The sequence below is a fragment of the Vigna unguiculata genome, chromosome 7, assembly GCF_004118075.2.
Source record: "Vigna unguiculata cultivar IT97K-499-35 chromosome 7, ASM411807v1, whole genome shotgun sequence".
In the NCBI taxonomy this organism is placed as follows: Eukaryota; Viridiplantae; Streptophyta; class Magnoliopsida; order Fabales; family Fabaceae; genus Vigna; species Vigna unguiculata.
The window spans coordinates 31,737,321-31,759,202 of record NC_040285.1 but is presented as its reverse complement, the minus strand read 5'-3'; the positions used below and the strand labels follow the sequence as shown (position 1 = coordinate 31,759,202).

The 21,882-nt window shown below is 29.9% G+C and overlaps 1 protein-coding gene and 1 long non-coding RNA gene across 5 annotated transcripts; both read right to left on the bottom strand.

Annotated features, from left to right (window-relative positions):
• Window positions 1-616: 616 nt before the first annotated feature.
• On the bottom strand, window positions 617-1,502 carry LOC114192215. The gene is made up of 2 exons (XR_003606072.1): window positions 991-1,502; window positions 617-867 (listed from the first exon to the last, which is right to left on the bottom strand). It is a non-coding gene; the product is annotated as an uncharacterized LOC114192215 (long non-coding RNA).
• A 15,728-nt stretch (window positions 1,503-17,230) lies between these two features.
• Window positions 17,231-21,421, bottom strand: LOC114191373 (protein indeterminate-domain 5, chloroplastic-like). 4 transcript variants are annotated; one of them, XM_028080542.1, is made up of 5 exons: window positions 21,155-21,421; window positions 20,983-21,018; window positions 20,657-20,867; window positions 19,833-20,229; window positions 17,231-18,482 (listed from the first exon to the last, which is right to left on the bottom strand). In XM_028080542.1, exons 3-5 carry the CDS (start codon window positions 20,793-20,795, stop codon window positions 17,414-17,416), a joined length of 1,605 nt encoding a protein of 534 aa, XP_027936343.1. In that variant the 5' UTR covers window positions 20,796-20,867; window positions 20,983-21,018; window positions 21,155-21,421; the 3' UTR covers window positions 17,231-17,413. The 4 variants fall into 4 exon arrangements, with proteins under 4 accessions (XP_027936343.1, XP_027936341.1, XP_027936342.1 ...); XM_028080540.1 differs by having other exon boundaries at window positions 20,657-20,870; window positions 21,155-21,420; XM_028080541.1 differs by having other exon boundaries at window positions 20,657-20,823; window positions 21,155-21,420.
• Window positions 21,422-21,882: the final 461 nt, after the last annotated feature.

The following is a 21,882-nucleotide window of genomic DNA, read 5'->3' as shown; positions in this document are numbered from 1 at the left end:
TTTATACGGAAAGACATAAGTTATTACATAATTTAGCACTATAATTTCGGTTAACATCTCTATAAATAATGACATGGAATAATAATAAAAAAAAAAACTCTTATCTTTCGATACAATACAGTCATATGAAATTTATTTCATATCCTTAATTGATTAAAGACAAATTTAATTTAATCTCATACAAAAACGATATTTTTTTTAAAATAAATCTATTTTTTAAAACTTTAAAAATAACTAAACATATTCACATTTGATCGCCATAACTATCATCGCATTGAATATAAAAATAGTAATTTATCATTATCAACATGCCTTCACTACCACAATCAATATCACCATCAGGAGCCTCACACTCATACTCCATTATGATTTATGGATATCTACACAACATAAACACTTAAGGTGGTGTTATTTTGACACCACCAAATAAAATACATTCACATGACACAATTTTTAACTAAAATTCTAACATACATTATTATATTAATTAAAGTAGAAGTAAGAGAAAAAATGTGAGTATCAAACAATCTTTTTTCAAACACTTAATTAACACATATTGTTGTTTTTGTCGTATCATTAATAATATTAGTACTTTTTCGTCACAGTACGAAGAGAATGTTGGTGAAATATATATTCTTTATATTGCTTTGCCAGCCTAATACGCGAACAGACAACCTTCAAAAATTACAGTGCATGGCCAAAATGAAGTAAATGCATGGAGGGAACAGTACCTTACTAAAAATAGAAAAAGAAAATCCATTCTGAACAATAATTAAACACCAATGAAAATATATGAAAAGTTCCATCTTTTATTCCATTACATTTTGGAAGTGCTCCCTTCAGTTCATGGCTTCCTCTGCTCAGATCCTAGAAAAAGACGTGCAGGGCTGTATCAGTTCATGTCTAAAACAAAATCAAAACATCACAGAGACTAAAGAATGCTTGATATATATAACATGCAGAGGTATACAGAGAAGAGAAATATTTTACCATAATATTAATGGGGAATTATTTGTGTGGTGGAGGAGGGGAAGGGTATTTGTATGGCTTAGGAGGTGGCGGAGGAGAGTGGTAAACTGGGTGAGGGGAAGGTGGCTTATTGTGCGGTGGAGGTGGAGGAGATGGATATTTGTACGGCTTCTTGTGTGGTGGTGGCGGTGGCGGTGGAGAGTGGTAAACTGGGTAAGGCTTCTTCGGCACCGGAGGAGGGGGAGAAGGGTATTTGTAGGGTTTCTTTTTGGGTGGTGGTGGTGGTGGTGGAGGAGTGGACTTGTATGGTTTATTTGGCGGTGGAGGAGAGTGGTGGAGTGGATGAGGAGGTGGTGGGTGGTGGTGCACTATTTGAGATGGTGGTGGTGGATTGGGATGGTGATAGGGTTTCTTGTGAGGTGGTGGTGGAGACACATACTGGTTTCCTGAAATTTGAAATGGGAGACTGAAAAATATTATGGCCAATGCAAGAATGAGAGAAGCAGAAGCCATTAGAAACCCTATTTTCCTTTTGGTTTTGGTTATAGGGTTATGTTGAGAACCCCATTTTATAGCTCTAAGCATCTTCCTAAACTTTAATTGTTTTCCTTTAAACACAGTACATGCATGCATGAATTACCATTTTGTTATTGGTTTTTTAGGAGCAAGTGTCCCAAAGCGTTTTGGAACGGTTGCGACCCTAAGTGTTTTTGGAACGTTGGATTTTGATTTCATAGGCTGCGTGCTAATTAAGAATGAAACCACGTTTATTTTTCTCTACTTCCCAAAACTTATATAGCATCGTATGTTTAATTAACCTTGATTCCAAGTTTATAGCGTTGACAAATTTCATTCCCGAATTTATTTATTTTATATTTTCTTTTACTTTTTTTCATGCCTAATTTTAATTTTTTTACGTCTGGCCGTCTGGTTTAAACGAAACCAAACCATTTACATTGTATTCGGATGTAAAGATTTATTGTTAAGAGGAAATAAGGAGGCATGATTTGAGGGTCATTTGAAGGTCACAGACATGTTAGTTGGAGATGAGAGAAAGAAAGAAATCGTCAGATTGTTTGATTTTCTCATCTCTCATCTCATGAGCATATTTGAGGGTAATTAATAATAAAATATCTATCCTTAACTTATTTATACTTAATGGTAAAATACCATTTAATTATCATTAAGTGTTATAATCGCTACAATGTTTTTATTATCTTTGCAATTATATATAAATTAATAACCCCAATTATCACTAATAATCTTGCATAATTATTATTTTTTTATCAACAAGAACAAATATATTAATAAGAGTAATAGAGTTGTTTCAACTCAAATACAATAAACAAAGAAGGAAGAATAAGAAAAAAAATCAATAACAAATCTAAACAATACATATTTCTCTCCCATAATTGTTGCCCACCAAATTGTAAGAAAAAAACATAACCAAAAAAGATGACTTGGACATGAACTTGATCTATCACTCTTGTTGTTCAGTTTGAATCCTACAAAGAATCGTAAACAAAAAATCACATACTAGTATAGATTCCCTAATCAGAAAAAAAAAAAGTCATCTCAACAAAACTATTCCTGCATAACTATGATAATGATGTAAAAATAAGACTTTTAAAATTACACTAACAACAGTAATTAATGTCCAAAATTTTTATAATTTTTATAATTTTTTTAATAGGTAAATATACTATTTTTATTATTATTATTTTCAATTTAGTCATTTAAATCTTTTTAATATTGTAGATTATATTCAACATCAAGGACAATGTGACAATTTTGTTTTTATTTTAATTGAACTTAATTTTTAATTTATTTTATCAATCAAATCACTCACAAATTTTCATAAATTTTATTTTTAAATCTATTCATTTTTACCTCCAAATTCCTTAAAAATAACAACACAAATTTCATCCTCTAATTCATTCAAATTTATCACCTAAATATCTCATATCAGTTATGATAAGATAATTTTTTAGAATAAAATTGTTTCTCACATTCGATAGAGAAAAGTTGAGCATGTAAACAAGATTCATAAAATTATTTTAAAATTTTTAAGTTAAAAGTTACATTATTTTTTGTGAATTAATTAAACTCTTGTTTTATTATTGTAGAATATTTTGTGTGAATATTTTCGAAATAATCATAGTTTCTTTATGTTCTTAGCATTCTACATGTTATTGATTGCGTTGCAGTATACATTATTTATCAAGTGAGTTTGTAGTTCTGTTTTGTAGTTCTTACATTAAAAATGAATAGAATTTGTAAGATATCAAATAACTGTCTGGCATTGTTTCTTCCTAGGGAAAGTTTTAAGAGAACTTGTAAGCGTTTTCAAATCCGTTTTACACAACAAATGCGTTGACCAGTTAGATTTCAGACATTGCAAAATAAATGTTACATGTTTACATATAGGCCATTTATAGATAAGTTATTCAATTTTAATTTTTATAGTTGGTTGTGATTTTATTTTAATTTTAGAGTCCAATAAGTGTCCTCGCATTTGATATCAAACATTGAATAAATTTTCATTTGCAGATTTCAATTTTACTTTTAGACCTATGACACAAAAGTACATACATTACAACATTATTTCTAATTAAAAATGTTTAGGAAATTGAAATGTCTCAATCTGTGTAGAGATTGAACTCTATATAATTTAATACTGGGATAAGAAATATGATATCGTCGTAAGTGTAATTGTTTGCCATATATATAGATATTATACTTTCACAGTACATAAAATAATCATTTAATAGTTAATTATATTAATACTTATTATATATTTTATTTTTAAAATGAAATTATTAAAGTATTATAATATTATTAAAACAAAATTATGAAATTGATCTCTATTTAGTAAAAATATGAATATATATATATATATATATATATATATATATATATATATAATATTTATTTGGATGTAAAGAAACTGACCTTTACTCATCCGAGAAATTTGGGGATGAACTTTTGGAAGCTCTGAAGTGCCGAACCATTCTGATACCGGCAAGAAAGGTACCGAAAACATTCAAATTAAGTACAAATCGTCGAGAATAGTAATTGTAAGTCAAAAGTCTCATAATTGATAAAATAGACAAAATTAAACACTAAAGTTCATAATATTATTATTTTATTTTAAGATTTTAGAATTAAAGTGATGTATAGACTCAACACTAATATCATAGCTGATGATTCCGAGTAACTGAGGCATAACCACAACTAAAAGAAAAATATATCATAAAGAAAAGGGACTCATGCATGTGAAAAAAGATGGTTGTAAATAGTCCAAGTGTGAATTAAAAGTCTCATGTTTAATAAAATAAACAAAGTTAAATACTATATAAAAATAAAAATCCATAACATCATTGTTTCAATAACAGAATAAATTTGTAAATCTTTTATTTTTTACACGATGTAAGATCTCCTGAATTCAAAAGAAAAAGAAAACTCCATAATTACATTCACAACATAAAAGTTGTTGTTGGGTCACAAATTAAATGTGTTAGAACTTCATGATTTTATACAATTACTACTTTATAGATAGTAAAAGTTAAACTAAAGTGACTAGAAGTTAAACTATTATTATGCAGAGAATATATATGTGTTGAGTAAAAAAAGTTATAAGAAATTCGTTAAGAGTGTGCCAGAAAGAAAAAAAAAACACACTTTCACAAAGTGAGAATGCTAAACATATTTTAACAGTTATACAAGAAAGTGACAATGGAGCGGAGAAAAGTTTCACTATATTTGTTTTTACTTAAAAAAAAAAAAAACTAGTTTAATGGGTATAAAAATTGCCTTATTTTCATCTTATTATGTAAAAGATTTATTGGCATAAGTCTAAATATTTATTCAATGATTTTTTCTCAAATAGAAAATTTAAAACCAAAAAATAATATTATAAAAAAACTTAAACGTAAAAAGAACACGATATAGCGCTAATTGAGGATAAAAAATTAAATAAAATATCAAATAAAATAAGGACTTCTGAATAATTTAAAACTATGAAAATGATATCATCCATATCATTTCAATAAAAAAACAAATTCAAATAGTACCAATTGCATAAAAGATTTATTTGTCATCAAGTGATTTCACCAATCACATGGAATGCTTTATTTTTTTTTTTTACTGAAAAAATATCTCATTGACTTATAGAGATAATAATATTAACAATATTTCAAAAGATAGCAATAAACTTAACAATGATAAAGTTAATTAATTAAATATCGGAAATGGAATTGTCCTTATTATTCGTTTGTGTATGCTAGTAGCCTATACCTATGCTTAATTGTTATAATATGTGATTATTTATGTATTTTGGATTTATATCTATGTCCTCTTATACGAAGGCTAAACCTAGGTAGGCATCAACTTGAGTTCTTAGTTGTTAACGGTCGTATATTCTAATGCATGAATGAATAAAACTTGCCTCAATCCCACAATTACACAAAACAAATAAAATAATAACACAAATCATTTAAAAGCAACTTAATGGTTTAAATCCGGATCCATTTTTCTAATTTGAATAAAAAAAAGTAAGAAAATACCCTTTTTATTTAATTTACATGCGTCAAGGTGGAGCATAATTTCAGAGAAATCAAAATTTATCAGTCTTATTTGAATATATTAACTTATAATATTTGTTTATATTAATTTAATATTATATATTTGGTATAAATAGTTCATTTAATATAATAAATATTAACATATTTCATTTTTAGTATAATAAAAATAATTACAATTTTTGTATAATAATTTTAGTTCTGTTAATTTTATTTGAAATCCATTAATGATAAACTTAATTGAACTTATAATTAGTTTTTAGTATTTCTACATGTGTTTATTAAAGAAAAAAATTAACTTAGCCCTTTCATATTATAGTGTGAAGAATTAAAATTGGTTTGGGTAAAAGAAAGTTGGGAAATGCTGAAGATTTGTTCCCCTCTTTGAAAACGAGATTAATTAATATAAGTGAAAGTGGCATAGCAGATCCTGATGGATCTGAAGTGGAAAATGAGTTTATAAGAGAGAGATTGGTGTCTTGGAAGGCATCTCAAAAAAGCATGTCGGTTGATTTTAACAAGTTTCTCAAAGGATGTCGGTTTTGACATTAAAATAAGTATGATTTGTAGAATCAAATCTGCAATTGGTCATTTGCATGTGAGACAAATTGGGCACCCTTTCATCATCACCACCCGTTATCAATATTCTTCACAAAAAATATTGGAGTAGGTGGTCACCAATCTAATGCATTCTCTTTCTTTCCTTTGATTTTTTTTTTGTTTGACTCTTTTCGAAATAAAAAATAAATTATGAATTTGAGATCAGTCATTTCTTTAAAATATACCAGTTTTTTTAGTGAATATAAAGGTATAATTTTAAATATCAAAAAAAAAAAATTAGTGTAGGTACAAGATGAAATCAATATTTTCATAGTTCAGATGACCAGACACATCTCAACCAAGTTCAGAACCTTCAAATATAAGAGGATCGATACAACATTAATCGTTAAGCAACGTTGAAGGTATTACAAAAGTTACGATAATTTATGAAAAGAATCTAAATGTTATTAAAAAGAATAAAGAAGATAAAGAATATAATGAAGATTAGCGAATAGGTAAAAAGTATCTTAAAACTATTTACTATCATTTAATATTATCATATTTTCATGGAATTAATACATTTTCATTTTCAAACTTAAAAAATAAATGGTTAACTTTTTTTTTTTTAACTCAATGATAATAATCATTTAAGCTTCAACGTATCAAATTATATCAACAAGTCAAACATTAGTTGAAAATACTTGTATTTAGAACAATTTAAATAATAAAATTAAAATAATTATATCTACTATTTTTTAAATTTAAATATAAAAATTAATTATCTACTGAGCACTGTACTCTAGATCTGACCTACCCACCTTAAACGAAAAGCTAAAGAAGTTTTTGGAAGTGATGATTGGATTAATTAAGCCAAACTAAGTGATTGTTTGTATAAAATTATTGTCATAGTCCTTATATTTGGTGGTGCTGTGCCGACACAAGTTCTTGAAAACTTGAATTGTGGTGTCCCAAAGATGGGTCAAATTAAGACCGTGCATCTTAAAATAAACCTTTATTTGTAGAAAAAAAAATTAATCATTTCTAAACTATGTTTATAAAAAATTTTGATTACAACACTAATATATATGGGAGTGGAGATTATCATAGAGGACAATGGTTTTATTGAGAGAGAAGTCAAGATTTTGCATTGGAACAAGATCTAGAAAATACTATACAATGGGAATGGCTGTGAAGGGAAAATGAATAGCAAAAGTATAGTAACGTCTGGCTACAAGGAACTATACAATGTGACTATAGGATAAGATTTAAAGACATATGACATGTCATGAAAACTAAAACTACTTCCATACAATAATTTGTTTAGAAAGTGATGCAAAATATGATAGCTTCAAAGAATAATTTGTATCGTAGAGGAGTAGATATAAAAAGTAGAACATTGTACTCCATAAAATAAGTGAAGAAATAGTAGTTCATATATTCTTTGAGTGTAAAGTAGTACGAAAAGTGTGAAATGTGTAAGACCCTAGGTAATGGCGTTTTAAAAGTGATAGTGGTTTAAAAATAGTGAGACTCGATTATTTTAATATTAAAAAGGTTTTAGTATAAATAGAATTGTTATAAACGAGTTTCATTATTTTAAAACACACCATCTCTTTAGAAACCATTTTTCTAGAGTCCTCTGACTTCTCTCTAGAGGTTCTGTCTCTCTGGTCATCTGATTGAAGAACCGAGACCGTAGGATTGATCCTCTCGGCAAACTCTTCAAATTGGACCGATCAGTTTCTCCATTCGCGTAAGTTGAGTTTCCGCTATCTTTTTTAGTCTTTTTCTGTTTTCTGTTGCATGCAAGCCCTCTTCCGCTTGCATGCGACGTTTTAATCATCAGTATGAGTCTCTGTTGATCAATGATCATAACGGTATGTCCTGATCGTTCTTGTGATGTTTTTATATGTAGATAGAGCATCCTGTGGAGTTAGAGGTGTTGACGTTTTTAAGGCGTTGACGTTTATAAAGCTGTCTAAACATGATAACAGGTAAGGGAAGCTAACAACTCTTCTTAATTTGAATAGAAAATTCGTAGATAAGCTTGAATTATGTGTTTGATAGATGAATTAGTGTTTGAATTGCATGATTTGGTGAATAATTTTGTGCTTGCTGCATGTGGGAACAGGTTCGTGACCTGGTATTTTCGCCTAGGCGAGTGACGCTCGCCTGAGCGAAAACACCAGGAGACGCACTTCTGTTCCTGCGCGAAGTCTCGCCTAGGCGAGCTGGGGTCGCCTGAGCGAGAGACGATCTCGCCTAGGCGAACCAGCCTAGCCTGAGCGAGAGTTCGCCCAAGTTTTCTCTTTTTGCCACTGTTAGTGTCTCGTCTGAGCGAGATGACCTATCGCCTAGGCTAGACTTTTTAGCCTGAGCGAGAGCTACTGTAGTAGTAGTGCTCTAATTCTGTTTTCTTTGGTGGAAATGTATGTTTTTATGTATCCTTGTGCAACTTAGGCCCTGTATGGTTCAAATGCTACCATTGATGTATCGTATGATTAAATTGGATGAATACAAATTATGAGAAGATGTGGTTGAATTAGGATTTCAAGGGAAATTCTAAGAGGAATGTTTTAGCGTATGTAAGGACATAAGGACTCCGTATGGGTTGGTATCCTGAAACTCCAATAATCATTCAAGCTCATATAGAGCAGAATGGATTATGTCGTGAGGAGTAGCAGGAGGTCCTAGTCTTTGGACTTGATCAAGTCTTAGACGCGAAGGGGACTTACCCTGTGAGCGGTCGGGTGATAACTCCTTGTGTCCAACTCTGCAGAGTTTGGGAACCGTCACAGGTGCAAGCCACCCAGAGATCCAATGTCGCTTACATAATCCGGATATCGAGTCTAGAGTAATATATCTGCATTGTGGTTGTGGTGGTCTATGTGATTCTAGTGAAAATGACAAAGATTGCATGATTTCTGTTTATAATTGAACTGTATGATTCTTTTAATCAGATTAGCTTACCCTTGCTTGTTGTGTGTCTGTCTCGTGTTGTATGTTTTCCCTTTTGCGATGATCACCTATTCGATGGGAGTAGATGTGGTTGCAGTGTCAAAGGCACTTCTGGAGGATGAAGAGCCATCGTGTTAGTGTTGAAGAGGAGGTTTCCAGTGGGAGCTTTAGCAGTGGTCAGTAGTACAAAGTTTATTAGTTTAGTTTAAGTGTATAAGTGATATATTTTTATAGTCATACCTTTTGTAAGACTGTATTAATATATTGTGTACACTAGATTATCTATTTTGGAACTATAATGAAACTCCCTATTTTTATTAGTTTTAAGCTGCTAAAATTGGGATGTTACAAAATGTATTAAATGAGTTGAAATTAGTATTGTACAACACTTCATACCCATATAACATTTCCAACAGTTTGGATTACGACTTTTGGAAAATGAAGAAAATATGATTTGAAAAAATGTTTGGGTAGCCTTTTTGAAATATATGGAAACAGAGAAACAATTTCATTTTTAGGTCAAATAATGTAGATGTAGAGGAGAAATTTTATTTGGCTTGGTTAAATGCTTGAACTTGTATAATAAACAAATATATGCAAGTACATATTCTAAATAGTGTTTATGTCGAATCCAATAGTCATATGGTGATCTAGAGGGAAGAATTTTTATTTGTGATCAATATATGCAAATACAAATACAAACAAAAATAGAAAAAATAACCTTATAAGTCATACTAAATGGTCTAAACAATACATGACATCTCTTATAATGCATGTAGAAGACACAAACCAAATGTCATGTTTTGTAAAATATTGTTTTGTCACAACTGAAATGTGATAGTAGGAACAAAAAGTGTCAAAAGATATTGAATGGATATTTGTTTGTAAGACTATAAAGAAAACGTACTTATTCAATTTCTACCTTACATGTGTTAAACAATCTATATATTTAAATTTTTAATTTTATTTTTGTTTGTAAAAGGGCCGGGAGGACCAAACTGTTCCTTTTATTCGATCAATTCTTTATTATTGGTAAAAAAGTCTTATGATTATTTAATTTGTTATCATATTTTTATCTTATTATATTTTCACATCAAGTTATATCATATATTCTTCTATTAAATTATACTGTTTACAAAACAAATTTTTAAAATTTAAAGCAAATATAATTTACATGCATTATTTTCTCTAAACCCATTAGGACGTTTTCAAAAACAAATAAATTAACAAAAGTTGATATTACAAATGAAATAATTCTCGATCAAATTTTTCTAACATAGTCAATGTCTTTTAACCCTTGCTTTAGCCATTTCAATATTAAGTGATTTTTAAGAGAATTTAAATTTATATAACACGATGAAAACTACCAAAATTACTCTTTGCAAGTTCTCATCCAACTGTATGTTTGGGCATTTTTTTTCCTGCACCCCAATAATATCTAGCTGCACCCCTGTACCTTTTATGAAATGACCCTTTTAAGTTTCATAAAGTGACTTCCACAAAATATGAAATTCATTTCATAATGAATTTTTTGAACCACATATAAACCTTCGAGAACATGTTTTCAGGAATTGGAATTTCAAAACATGTTAAAAAAATTCTTTTCAAAAAGAACTTTCTTAAATTTTATTTTCGGAATACATTTCTTAAACATACGAGATACATTTTGAAACAAGTTTTCTATAATAGAATTTCTAAAACAATTTCTTCAAAATGATACTTATAATATATTAAAAAATAGAATTTAAGTTTAATTTAACTTTATTAAATTAATTTATATATAAGATTTATATATATTTATATAATATAAATTTATTTTATATATAATTAATATAAGATTTTTAACACACTTTATTTTACGGAGATATGTATATTTTAAAAGAGATTTTGTATGATTCAATAAAAGATAATAAATAACTTCGATAAATAATAAATCTTGTTATAATAAATTTTAAATTTATCTAATATATTTTAATAAATAAACTTAAAATATAACTTAAAATTTTTATAAAATCTATTTATAAAATAATATTTGTATTTAAAAAAAATAAGAGTCATAGTATAATATTTTTTTTTTCAAAATTAAGGTTTTGTTATTGGATTCGAATGCATTGCTTGTAATATTGTAAAATTGTAGGTATGTTATTATCAATTGCATTTGGATGGAGTTTGCTACAAATAAGGTGAACATGTACCCTTACAAATAAGTTCATGCTTGTATTTGCCCACATCCTCCTTTTATTATATTTTTCCAAAGTCTTGTTTTTTTCCTCACATTATTTCAGGCAATGTGACAACACAAGAAACACATTCATTCCCCAATAGGTAAAAAAATGGCCACAAAACATCTTTATCTGACTTTTTTTTAAAATAAAAGTGATGTCTCTGTACCTTAAGTGATGTGATAGATAATGATTATAGAAAAGAAAGAGATGGAGAAAGGTGCAAGGTGAATGTAAAATTAGAATATGAAAAACAGAGGGTTAAACTTGATAAGGAAAAGGGTGAATTATTTAGAGCATGGTTTTTCTGAATATTCACTCTCTTTGATTTTACTTGTGTTACACAGAAACAACTTTCATTTTGACAAACTTTTTTTTTTTTATGCAAGACTTTTGTAAGTAATTCACATCTTGATAACTTTTTATCGCTCTACCCGTTTTAACGCTATGTTTAATTTTGAGAAAAAAAAAATAGAAAGATGAAAATAAAGGACAGATAAATTGAGTAAAGAGAAATTAGTTGAAAATAAAATAGAATAATACTTTTTGGTTGAATAAAATACAATTCTTTTAAATGGTGTAATTGGATTGGTTTAATAAGAGATTCACCCCTTACAAATTGAAGTTGGAAAAATGAGTCTAATGGGTTTATCAGATTAAGAAAAACCAAAAGTGCAAACTCAAATCACCCATATCTAAACGGGCTAAAAAAATACCTAACGTAGCCTACAAGTCCCCAATAAGATATTTGGGTCCAATTTAATTGAAAACAAAAATTTTTAAAAATAATTACAAATTAGAAAAATTATATATTTACTTACTTTTTAGAATTTAAATAAAAAATAAATTACTTTCAATTTTTAATTTGACATACAAATTCTACGCTAGGTATTTGTTGTAATAAAGTAATGTTTTTTTATTTAAAAAAAATATAATTATTGATTTTAAAATGGACTGGTATGATATAAGTTCATTTAGAACACAAACTAAAGAAATGTACATGTCAAATTTGACTCACTTAAATTAATATTTTTTTAGTTAGATTCAAATTTTACGAATTATTTAAACGAATCTATTAGGTGACCTTTTTTTTTTCCAACTCTTATTTTGTCAACTTTAAATACAACCAAAAGTAGAGATAAAATAATATTCTTTCTGTTTTTTATAATTTTTTTCCTGTCTTACAAATTTTTTTTCCATTCACTTACTTTGTGCACATTAACACTTTTACGACTTTAACGACGGTTAATTAGGGATTGCGAGTAAAAAAAAAAAACTTCATAAGACTTTTGCGATAAATTTACATTTTTAACCATGATTACGAATGAATTTTTCATAGTTTAGTGTTTTTAACTATAATTGCATCAATAACCATCGTTGTATGTACTTAAAAGGATAATTATTAGTATAAATGTCATTCTTTAAATTTGTGCTTTAGTATTATTCTTCACTTTCTATCATGCATGTCACACATATCTCTTGCATTGCTTGCACCACCCCACTTTCACAGGTCGTGCCTACGTTGTCAAGGCCATTATCATTGCCATTAACAGTTGCTAAGTCAATTTTCTTGTCTCACCTCTCTTCATATCATTGTTATGATTTACTAATTTATATTGAGTTTTTATTGAAAAGTCTTTTTGATAAGGATCAATTGACATTGAAAATCAGTTATTTAAATCATCAAACACCTTCGAAATAAAATTATGTTAGAAATTACTATAATAAACTATACATACACTCTAAATTTCATTAATAATTTGTTATTATATGAAAATTTATAAAAAATAAAAAATAAAATAATGGAATACAAAACATGGGAACCACTTCAAAATCATGGTAAAAATTGTACTTCATGAAAGATAAGCAAACATTGAAGTAAAACATTAAACTACTTATATTGATCTCTATAAATCAAAGCTAAATTAGCTAATTTATTGACACAATGATTTCCTTCAGAACAAATATGAGAAACTTTGAGCTACATAGGCTTACAAAAATGCAAGCATTGATATCATCTCCCTCTAAGACTCTTCTAAAGAACTACTCGTTGATCAAATAAATCATGACACACTAAAGAATAATCACTCTCCAACCAAAGTCTTTAAAAGCCCTCACTCAAAACATACATGCTCTAATGCATAAATGACTCTCATAAATTCAGCATAAATAAAATAGTTTATAAAAATAGCTAAAAAACTATTCATATATTCACCGAACTTCCTCTAAAAGTACCGGTACATGAAGCCAAATCATGACAACTCCTAGTTGCACCATCAATATTCACCTTAAATCGATTGACAAATAGAACTTGCTATATTACTCCATAAATGAAACCACCGTATATTTCCTAGTTTGAATATTGAAAAATTTCAGCACAAAAAAATAAGAGTCAATATTACTCACATGTTTTAGATTTCTTTTGAGTCATACGTACTAACTCCATAATTTGAAAAATACGAAAGGAATTACATTTGGATCTTGAAATCTATTATGAGTTCTTATCCTCCAAATCATCCAAATAATTTCAATAGTGAAAGTCACTTTAATCTCTTTAAACAAAAGACTACAAGGAAACTTCATAAACTGAACAATAAAATTCAAAGAAGAAAATTGCAAATGTTGAAAAGTTTCCTTTGATCATGCCCACAACTGTATAGCAATAGAAGAAATGAGAGAAAAATATTTAACATTATTACCACACAAATAACATATAAAACATAAAATCACTATTTTTTTAACCTTCAGATCAATAGATAAACGATCATACAATAACTTTCAAATAAAAAAAATTTTAACTCGTGACATATCATCCAACTAAATCAAATTTTTTTAATCCACACATTTTATGCCAAAAGAGCACAACTTTCTTGCAACTTTTTTTGAGAAAACATCACTGATATAATGCAGAATCCAATAAGGTCCATTCTTATCCTCATTAACTATTAAAGAAGAAAAATCATATAAATTTAAAAGTGACTGACAAAATAAAAGAAAAGTTATAATGAATATTAATAAACATATTTATTTTCATTTAAAGAATTTGATGGATACAATAATGATACTTATAAGTGTTATTTAATATTTTTTATTTTGTATACATATTTTATTTAATACTGTATTATTTTAAACATAATGATATTATATATTTTAATAAATATTAGATTTATCCCTTTATAACAAAATTCATTTTATTTTCCCTCTTTCCTAACAAAATAATTAAGTATATTTCTTTTTTTTCTTTTCAGCAGTATTTTCTTAGAATACATTATGAATATTTTAAAAATATAACTTCTTAGTTTCCATTTGTTATAATATAACGACTTATCATGTTTTTTATTTTTTGTCATGTTTCCTTTATTATCATGATTAAAGCACTCTCGATAAATATATCATATATCTTCTGATTTTAATTCTATCAATAGAGATATCATATATTTTATTTTTCATTATTATTATCAAATATTATGTATTATGATGGTATATTAGATTTTATTATTCCCCTTATATAATAAGAGCTTGTAATTTATATATTGGAAAGTTTCTAATAAATTAATATGAAAACTCTTATTGAGTTATTTTTCATTAAACACCTCTTGGATATTTTCTTTCTTATGATTTATTCATATCTAACCACAGCAGAACTCAATATATCTTAACTCCTTTTTTAGGTGTTTTTAGATATAAAACCGAAGAAATAAAACATCTTTGCAAAAAATCGGCTTGCATATTTAATGAAAACATTAAAATTTACTTTTTAAGTTTAAAATTTGTAATCTATGGCACAATATTAACAATATCAACAAGACGGATATTTTCTATGACATGATTCTCCAAATTTTTTAATATTTATACAAATGAATGTATAATTAATATATTTTTTTATTAAATATTTTATTTTCATCCATTTGGATCAATTTGACAAGTGCAAATGTCTCTTCAATGTGGTGAACTTGGATTAGATAAAAAATGCATTAATTATAACTTTAGTGTCTTTTTTTGTAAGTAGGTTGACTTCTTTAAAGAGATAAGTCTGACTTCATTTTCACAAGACACAAATAAGATAATTCTTAATTGAAAATTATAAAAAATATGCTAAAATTTACATAAATTATGTTGTGATCGATATTTTTATATTTTATATATATTATTAAATAAGATTCCATTTTTTATATTTATATAAATTAATATATAATTTAATTTTTTTTAATTTTAATATATTTTATATATTTGACATTCTTAAATTTTTTTATATATATAAAATTTTAACACTTCTAAAATATTTGTTAAATATCTGTCGCTAACAAGATCAAAATAATTTCTAATTTAGATCGTTTCTCAAAAAAAAATTCTCCAATATATAACTAATATAATATTATATTGACAGGTATATTGGTGCATATATGTTATAAAATCCCACTGTCAAAATGTGATACCTGGGGCAACTCCAATGCATACCCTGTTACTTTTTGTTTTTGAAAAAGGGAAAAAATTCATGCTTACATCAATTCACGTGCAAATGGACAAGCAAATAGATAACTTTGATATGCAAGTCAGAGTCTTTTGTTCATGAATGATTGAGTTAATCACAATGGGGACAGAGAAAACTATTCCAATCTACTTTGTATGATTCACTGCATATGATAACATGAATATAGATTGCATGTTCTTTTTTCCTTCTCATTCAAAACCAATATTTTTATTATGTAAAATGTTAACAGAAGTAGTAATAATCTTTTGAACATCCAATGAACACATTTAACACCTGAGCTTGTACGAAAAAACAAAATCCTTATGAAAAATCTCATATTACACATACCAAACATATTTATGAGATTTTGAAAAGTTAGATCTGATAACAACGAGTTGAACAATAAGGAATTGGTTTGGTGTGAAAGAAATATCCGAAAAAAGAAAAATGGTAGAGAGTATATATATAAAGACGAAATGAGATGAGTGGGTTTGATAGTCACGGACGAGTGATTCCCATATGAGAAGGCAAATGACATGAGGTGCGACAAAAGTGTCACAATATCTTTACTAATAATTACGATAACGAACATTTGCAGAGACTATACTGTCTCTGTTGGATGCTCAGCACTGTGTATATGCACACCCACCACACATTCATTCATTCATTTACTTAACGCCATTAAAATCTTTCACCAAATCAACAATGACGTGAGACCTAACCCTAATTCTCAGCAACCACGGCATTGCCCTACAGTGCATGCTAACATGCAAACACATCACAGAGAGAGTTTCAAAAGTGGTCAACATGGTCAGGAATATTTCAAAATGATAAGCTAAAAAGGCTCATCTTTAAGCAGAGGAATGTCAACAAAAGCACATAAAAAATGTGAACGCCGTTTATCAAGTTCTATATAGTAATAACCATTTTTCTAATTTATAGTTTATGTTATAATTAAATGATTGATTAATGTTAAATCAATATTTTCAATTAGAGAAAGTAGTTTGGCGTCTGATAAATAATATTTTATGTGTAAAAATTCATGATTATATTTTTTATTTGTGTGCTGCCATGCACGTTTATACTACTCTTGGTATCTTGGTCTTATAATAACACTTTCTTGAAAAGTAAGGAATTAATTAGGTATATGTGATCCCAAATTCCTACTGCTTTATTTTAAGTTTTCTGTAGCTTTAGTGGGTATTAATTATATATGTTAATTATAGCTAGAAAACAATGATGAAATTGAAAGGAAACCAGGCTTTGTCGTTTCCATTGGAATATATCGAATACGTGAAGATTCTCAGCATCCTCGTCTGTTGAGCTTTGTGCACAACCTGGCTGGCTTTACCGTATTTTCTTTTCTGTCTCAAATTCAACTTTTCATGAAATTCAATGAAACAGTGAATTTATTCAGATGTCTATCACTGTCAAAGAGAGAGTACTGAAGAAAAACATAAGAGTTACAATTTATAGAATCGAAATCATAGTTAATATACCAATTAGACTTCTTTTTGATAACAAAATAATCTCAAAGCAGTTTTAAATAAGTCCATACATACATAACAGGCATTTTCTTTAATGTTTTTTTTTTTTTTTTTCATTCTGCCTAATATTTTCCTTATTACAACGTTGACTTTCCAAAATGATGATTTGGCTGTGCTGACTTGAGGTCAAGGTCCAAAGAACTCGGTACCCATGACACGTTGTTGTTGTTGTAGTTGTTCTCTCTGTGAAAATCCACCATTCATATTTCTCACCATTCCTCCAACACCCAAAAAGTCTAAGGTCAACTTATCAGAACCTCCAAAGTTTACACTAAGATTCTGGGGCAACTTATTGTTGGACTCGTCCACGTTGTGGAACCCACAAAGGTTGTTTTCGTTCCCTTGCATGTTCCTAAACAAGGGCGTGTTTCCATTGGCAATAGAGTTCATCAACCCTTGAAGATTATTGTGGTGGTGGTGACCATTTTCAGCTTTGGAACTACACATTCCTCTAAGTAAAGAAGAAGCGCTGGTGGTTGTGGTTGAACCCATTTGAGACGCTTTTTGAAGCAACACAGTGGCAGACATATGAGGGGACGATACGTTTTCCAATGAATCACCGAAGAGCGAGGAAAAACCTGAACCAACATGGTCACTTACTGCAGGGTTGTTACTAACATAGAGTGGTGGTGGTGGTGGTGTTGTTCCGTGGTCACTGCCACTTATGTTGTTGAATTGATCAGAGATAATGGTGGTAGTGCTGTTGCTACTAGGGAAGAAGCTGAGGTTGAAGAGATTGGAATCAGGAGCAGCAACTGATGAAGAATCGGAGTTGTTGGTGTTGCCATGAAGATCAGTGAGCTGCATTAGGCCATGGAGTTGTTTGTTTGAGAATATTGGTCCTTGCTGCGATTGGTGTTCTTCAAACAATGTTTGATTGGTGCTGTCATTCATGAAGAAAGCTGAAGAAGGCATTGATTGTGGTGAGTGTCCAAATGAAGACTGGTTTAGAGGTGGAATCAAGTGCTCAAACTTCACAGCTGCACCAACACTTCCAAGGCGCAAGATGTTGTTAGTGGTTGTTTGGTTCTGATTTTGAACTTGGGAAAGTTGAGTACCCACTTGGGATAGGGTTAAACTAGTGTGATTTGTGCCAAACAAATGAGTCCCGAAAGGGTTTAAGCTACTGGGGAATCTTGCACTCTCTTGTGCTAGAGCATCGCAGAACGCCCTATGAGTGATGAAACTGTCACGCCTGCATCAAAAACATACTGCAACAAATCAAATTATACGTAAATTAACTACATCTTTATTACGTCGAGTTGGATTCAAATTATATATGTTATATGTGTGTTCCTGTGAGTGAGTATAGAATATAATAATCAAAATGTTCCTAATCAGCTCAATAAAAAGCGAGTATGCCACCACATCAACACATAAAATTCTTAAACAGAAAACCATATATTTACTTTAAGAACGTATATGGGTAACCTAACACCGTCCAACCTAAAGAATTTTGGAACTGCTGGAGTTCAAGATATATATCCATTATTTAACAAACCAAATCCAAAGGTAGTCAAATATAAAAATAAATAAAGTAAAAGCATAATAGGAATCATATATTTTCTTGTTATTGGAACTGCAAATTTTGAAAAGAAAACTACAATGGAAACAGAGGGCCCAGGGGAGCATTATACCAAAGAAATCCAAATCGAAGTGCCACTTTAAGGTCTCTCTCCTTGAACAATAAAAGAGAATTATTTTCAGGTTTTGATGAAAGTCAATTATCATAAGACCGAACATGGGGCCAGATCAATAAATGCAAACAACCTCAATGCTTGTCTATTTTCTACGATGAGAATTCGTTTGAAAACAGTCGTACAATACAAAAATTGCCGATAGAAGTGGCGAATTAATGCGGAGAATATGTTTAGCAATTGCATAAATAAATAATGGGGTGGCAGTGGTGACAATTATTCAGCTCGGACCCATTGCAAGAAGATAAGTGTATTTATATTTGAACCGAGCCAAGCCGAAAGAGAACAAAAGGCAGCATCTCCAACTCATGTGAGAACAAACCCAGTATCACTGTGCCTGTTGCCTTTGCAAAGTTGTTTAACTACACGTGAATGGGAATAAGGGTGAGGGCACTGTTCCCGAGGAACAAAGTTGAACTTGCTTGTTTTTTCTTCTCAAAGCATGTCAATTTTGGTACCCCATTTCAACAGGGTACTCACGTGCGACCACTCTTCTGCCATGCCTCCACTAACACCCAGACACAACCTAACAGGGAAATCAATGGAGAAACCTCTTCTTCACATTTAACTTCTCTTTGGACCCTTTACTCAAGCTACATATCCTTACAATTTTTCTTGACGGTGTAACTTTCTCATTATTATCAAATAAGCTAAATTATTTAGTTTGCATTTAGACATGCTTATGATAAAAATGCATCAAGCTTCAAAGCTTTTACTAGTGCGAAAAATTCAAAATTAGCTAACATGTCTGAGAAACCCTAATTTTTGATGGTGTGTGTATGGTATACACACATTAGATGAAGAATGTATAAAGTGGAGGAGAAAGTGAGATGAAAATGGGTTGTTACCTAGAGAAGAGAGTGCCACAGTCACATCTGTACTCTCTAGTGCCACAAGTCTTAGAATGTGCTTTCCAATCAGATTGAACAGCATATTTCTTTGAGCACTTTTCACACTTCCACTTCTTCTCACCATGCTTGCGAGAGTAGTGCTTCTTGATCCCAGTGAGGTCTCCCAAAGCCCTTGAAGGATCATGATGGACACAGGTGGGCTCGGGACAAAGATAAACCTTTCTTTTTTGCTCTTTTGTACTCTTCTGCTTTAGCTTCCAAGGAAGGTTGTGTCCTCTTCTGTGAAGCTGTAGGTTTTGCTCCCTTTGGAATCCTTTATTGCACACCTCACATATAAACCTGTTTGTTGCCATTAGGGTCTTGGGAGATAGTTCTATCACCTCTGCGTCTGGATCTTTTACCCCCCATGAAAATGACAAACAACAAATTATTAAAAAACCCTTTTGCTTCAATCACTTGCTCAAATTCAATACGCACAACAAACAGAAGAATAATATTTCTTTTTTGACCCATGTTTTAGAACCACGTTGGCACTTTAACAGTAGTGATAAAAGAAACACAAATTTTAAAAAAATCATTAAAAAATTTAAACTAGAACTTTCATGCTTCTGAGACTCGTGGAGGAGAGCAAATCCAACCGTGAATTGAATGTCTTCACAGTAAATTAAAGAAGTCAATAGCCCTTACTCATATTCATGATTTAGGGTTTCGATGTGTTTGTTATTTAGAAAATGAAAAAAAAGGGAAATAAACTGCAAAGGATGTGTATATATATGTGTGTGTGTGTGGTTTAAGTAATGAAATTCAACTAAGCTACTTGCTTGGTGTTCCAGGTTGATTCCTCCGTTTCTTTTGAGGCACTGTGATTGGAGCCACAGTGGAAGGTTGATGCTGTGCTGTAATCTGAGGGCTTTCTTCTCTGATTCCCAAGAATGGAGTGGATGAGGAAGCTGCCGCCATAACTTTTTTGCAAATCTGGAACTAATATCTGAACCAAAAGTAAAACCTATCAGATATCCGAATATCCTTCTGCTGCTGAAAGAAAAAAAAAAAAAAAACCTCAATTGCATGTTTCCTTGTTCCTTGGAAAGAATAAACAAAAAGAAAGGGAAAAAGAAACTACAACAGAATGAAAAAAAAAAAAGACCTGAAGTATGTTTGATATTTTCCCTGCTTTCTTTGTCTGTCAGAAAGAAAAAAACGAAAAAAAAAACAATAGAAACTGAGAGATTAAATCACAAAAGATACCAAGAGGAAAGTATCTTAGGAGACAGAAGCAAACAGGAGACGAAGAGAAGAAAACAATTCACTCTGAATACCTAGTTATGTTCTGGCTATTGTTTTCTTATCATCATAAAATTTAGCTACTATACTACTCCCTCTTGTTATTTCTCAATCATTTGGTGTCATCTAGACAGAAGAATAAAAATAATAGTTAATAACATGCTAGGTTGTCCTCCAAAAGGCATATATAAATCAAGTGTTTTGATCCATGTGTCTCTTGTTTTCCCTCTTCTCCTCATGGTTGTGCATTTTGTAAGGGGAAATAATTAAGGGTGGTAAAGTTGCCAGCGAAGTGAGGAAGGTAATTTATGTCACTGTTATACTGCTCCTGCACGGGCTACTGTGTCCTTAGCAGATGATGGTCTGGGGCCACCGACCCTCTTAGCCTTCAACCTCACCTTATCTCTCCTTCTCTTATTTCCTATCTTTTTACCAACAACCAGACAACTTTCGTCATTTTTTAGCCAACAACTCATTCGTTTATGCATTATTATATAACTATTCTTATTATAATCTCTTCCGGTACTTTCACCACTATATAACTTTTCCTGTTATAATTCAATCTATTATGAAGTAAGATTTTTGAATTGACTTTGTGAAATTTTCAACAAACATTTCTCTCGAAATTATATATCTCAATTGTGAAACTAGACATCGATGTATTTCAATTGTACAATTGACATGAAAGTTCTTGGATTATTGGTTGGTAAAAAATATGCGAATCAAATCGTGTGGTGGTTCAGGGATAAAAAGGACTTGGAAC

Coding starts and splice junctions, on each gene's coding strand:
- LOC114191373 (XM_028080542.1), bottom strand. CDS start 20,795: ATGGCGGCAGCTTCCTCATCCACTCCATTCTTGGGAATCAGAGAAGAA. Junction 20,230..20,656: donor GAATCAACCTGGAACACCAA/GCAAGTAGCTTA, acceptor GGGGGGTAAAAG/ATCCAGACGCAGAGGTGATA. Junction 18,483..19,832: donor TGTGGCACTCTCTTCTCTAG/GTAACAACCCAT, acceptor TTTTTGATGCAG/GCGTGACAGTTTCATCACTC.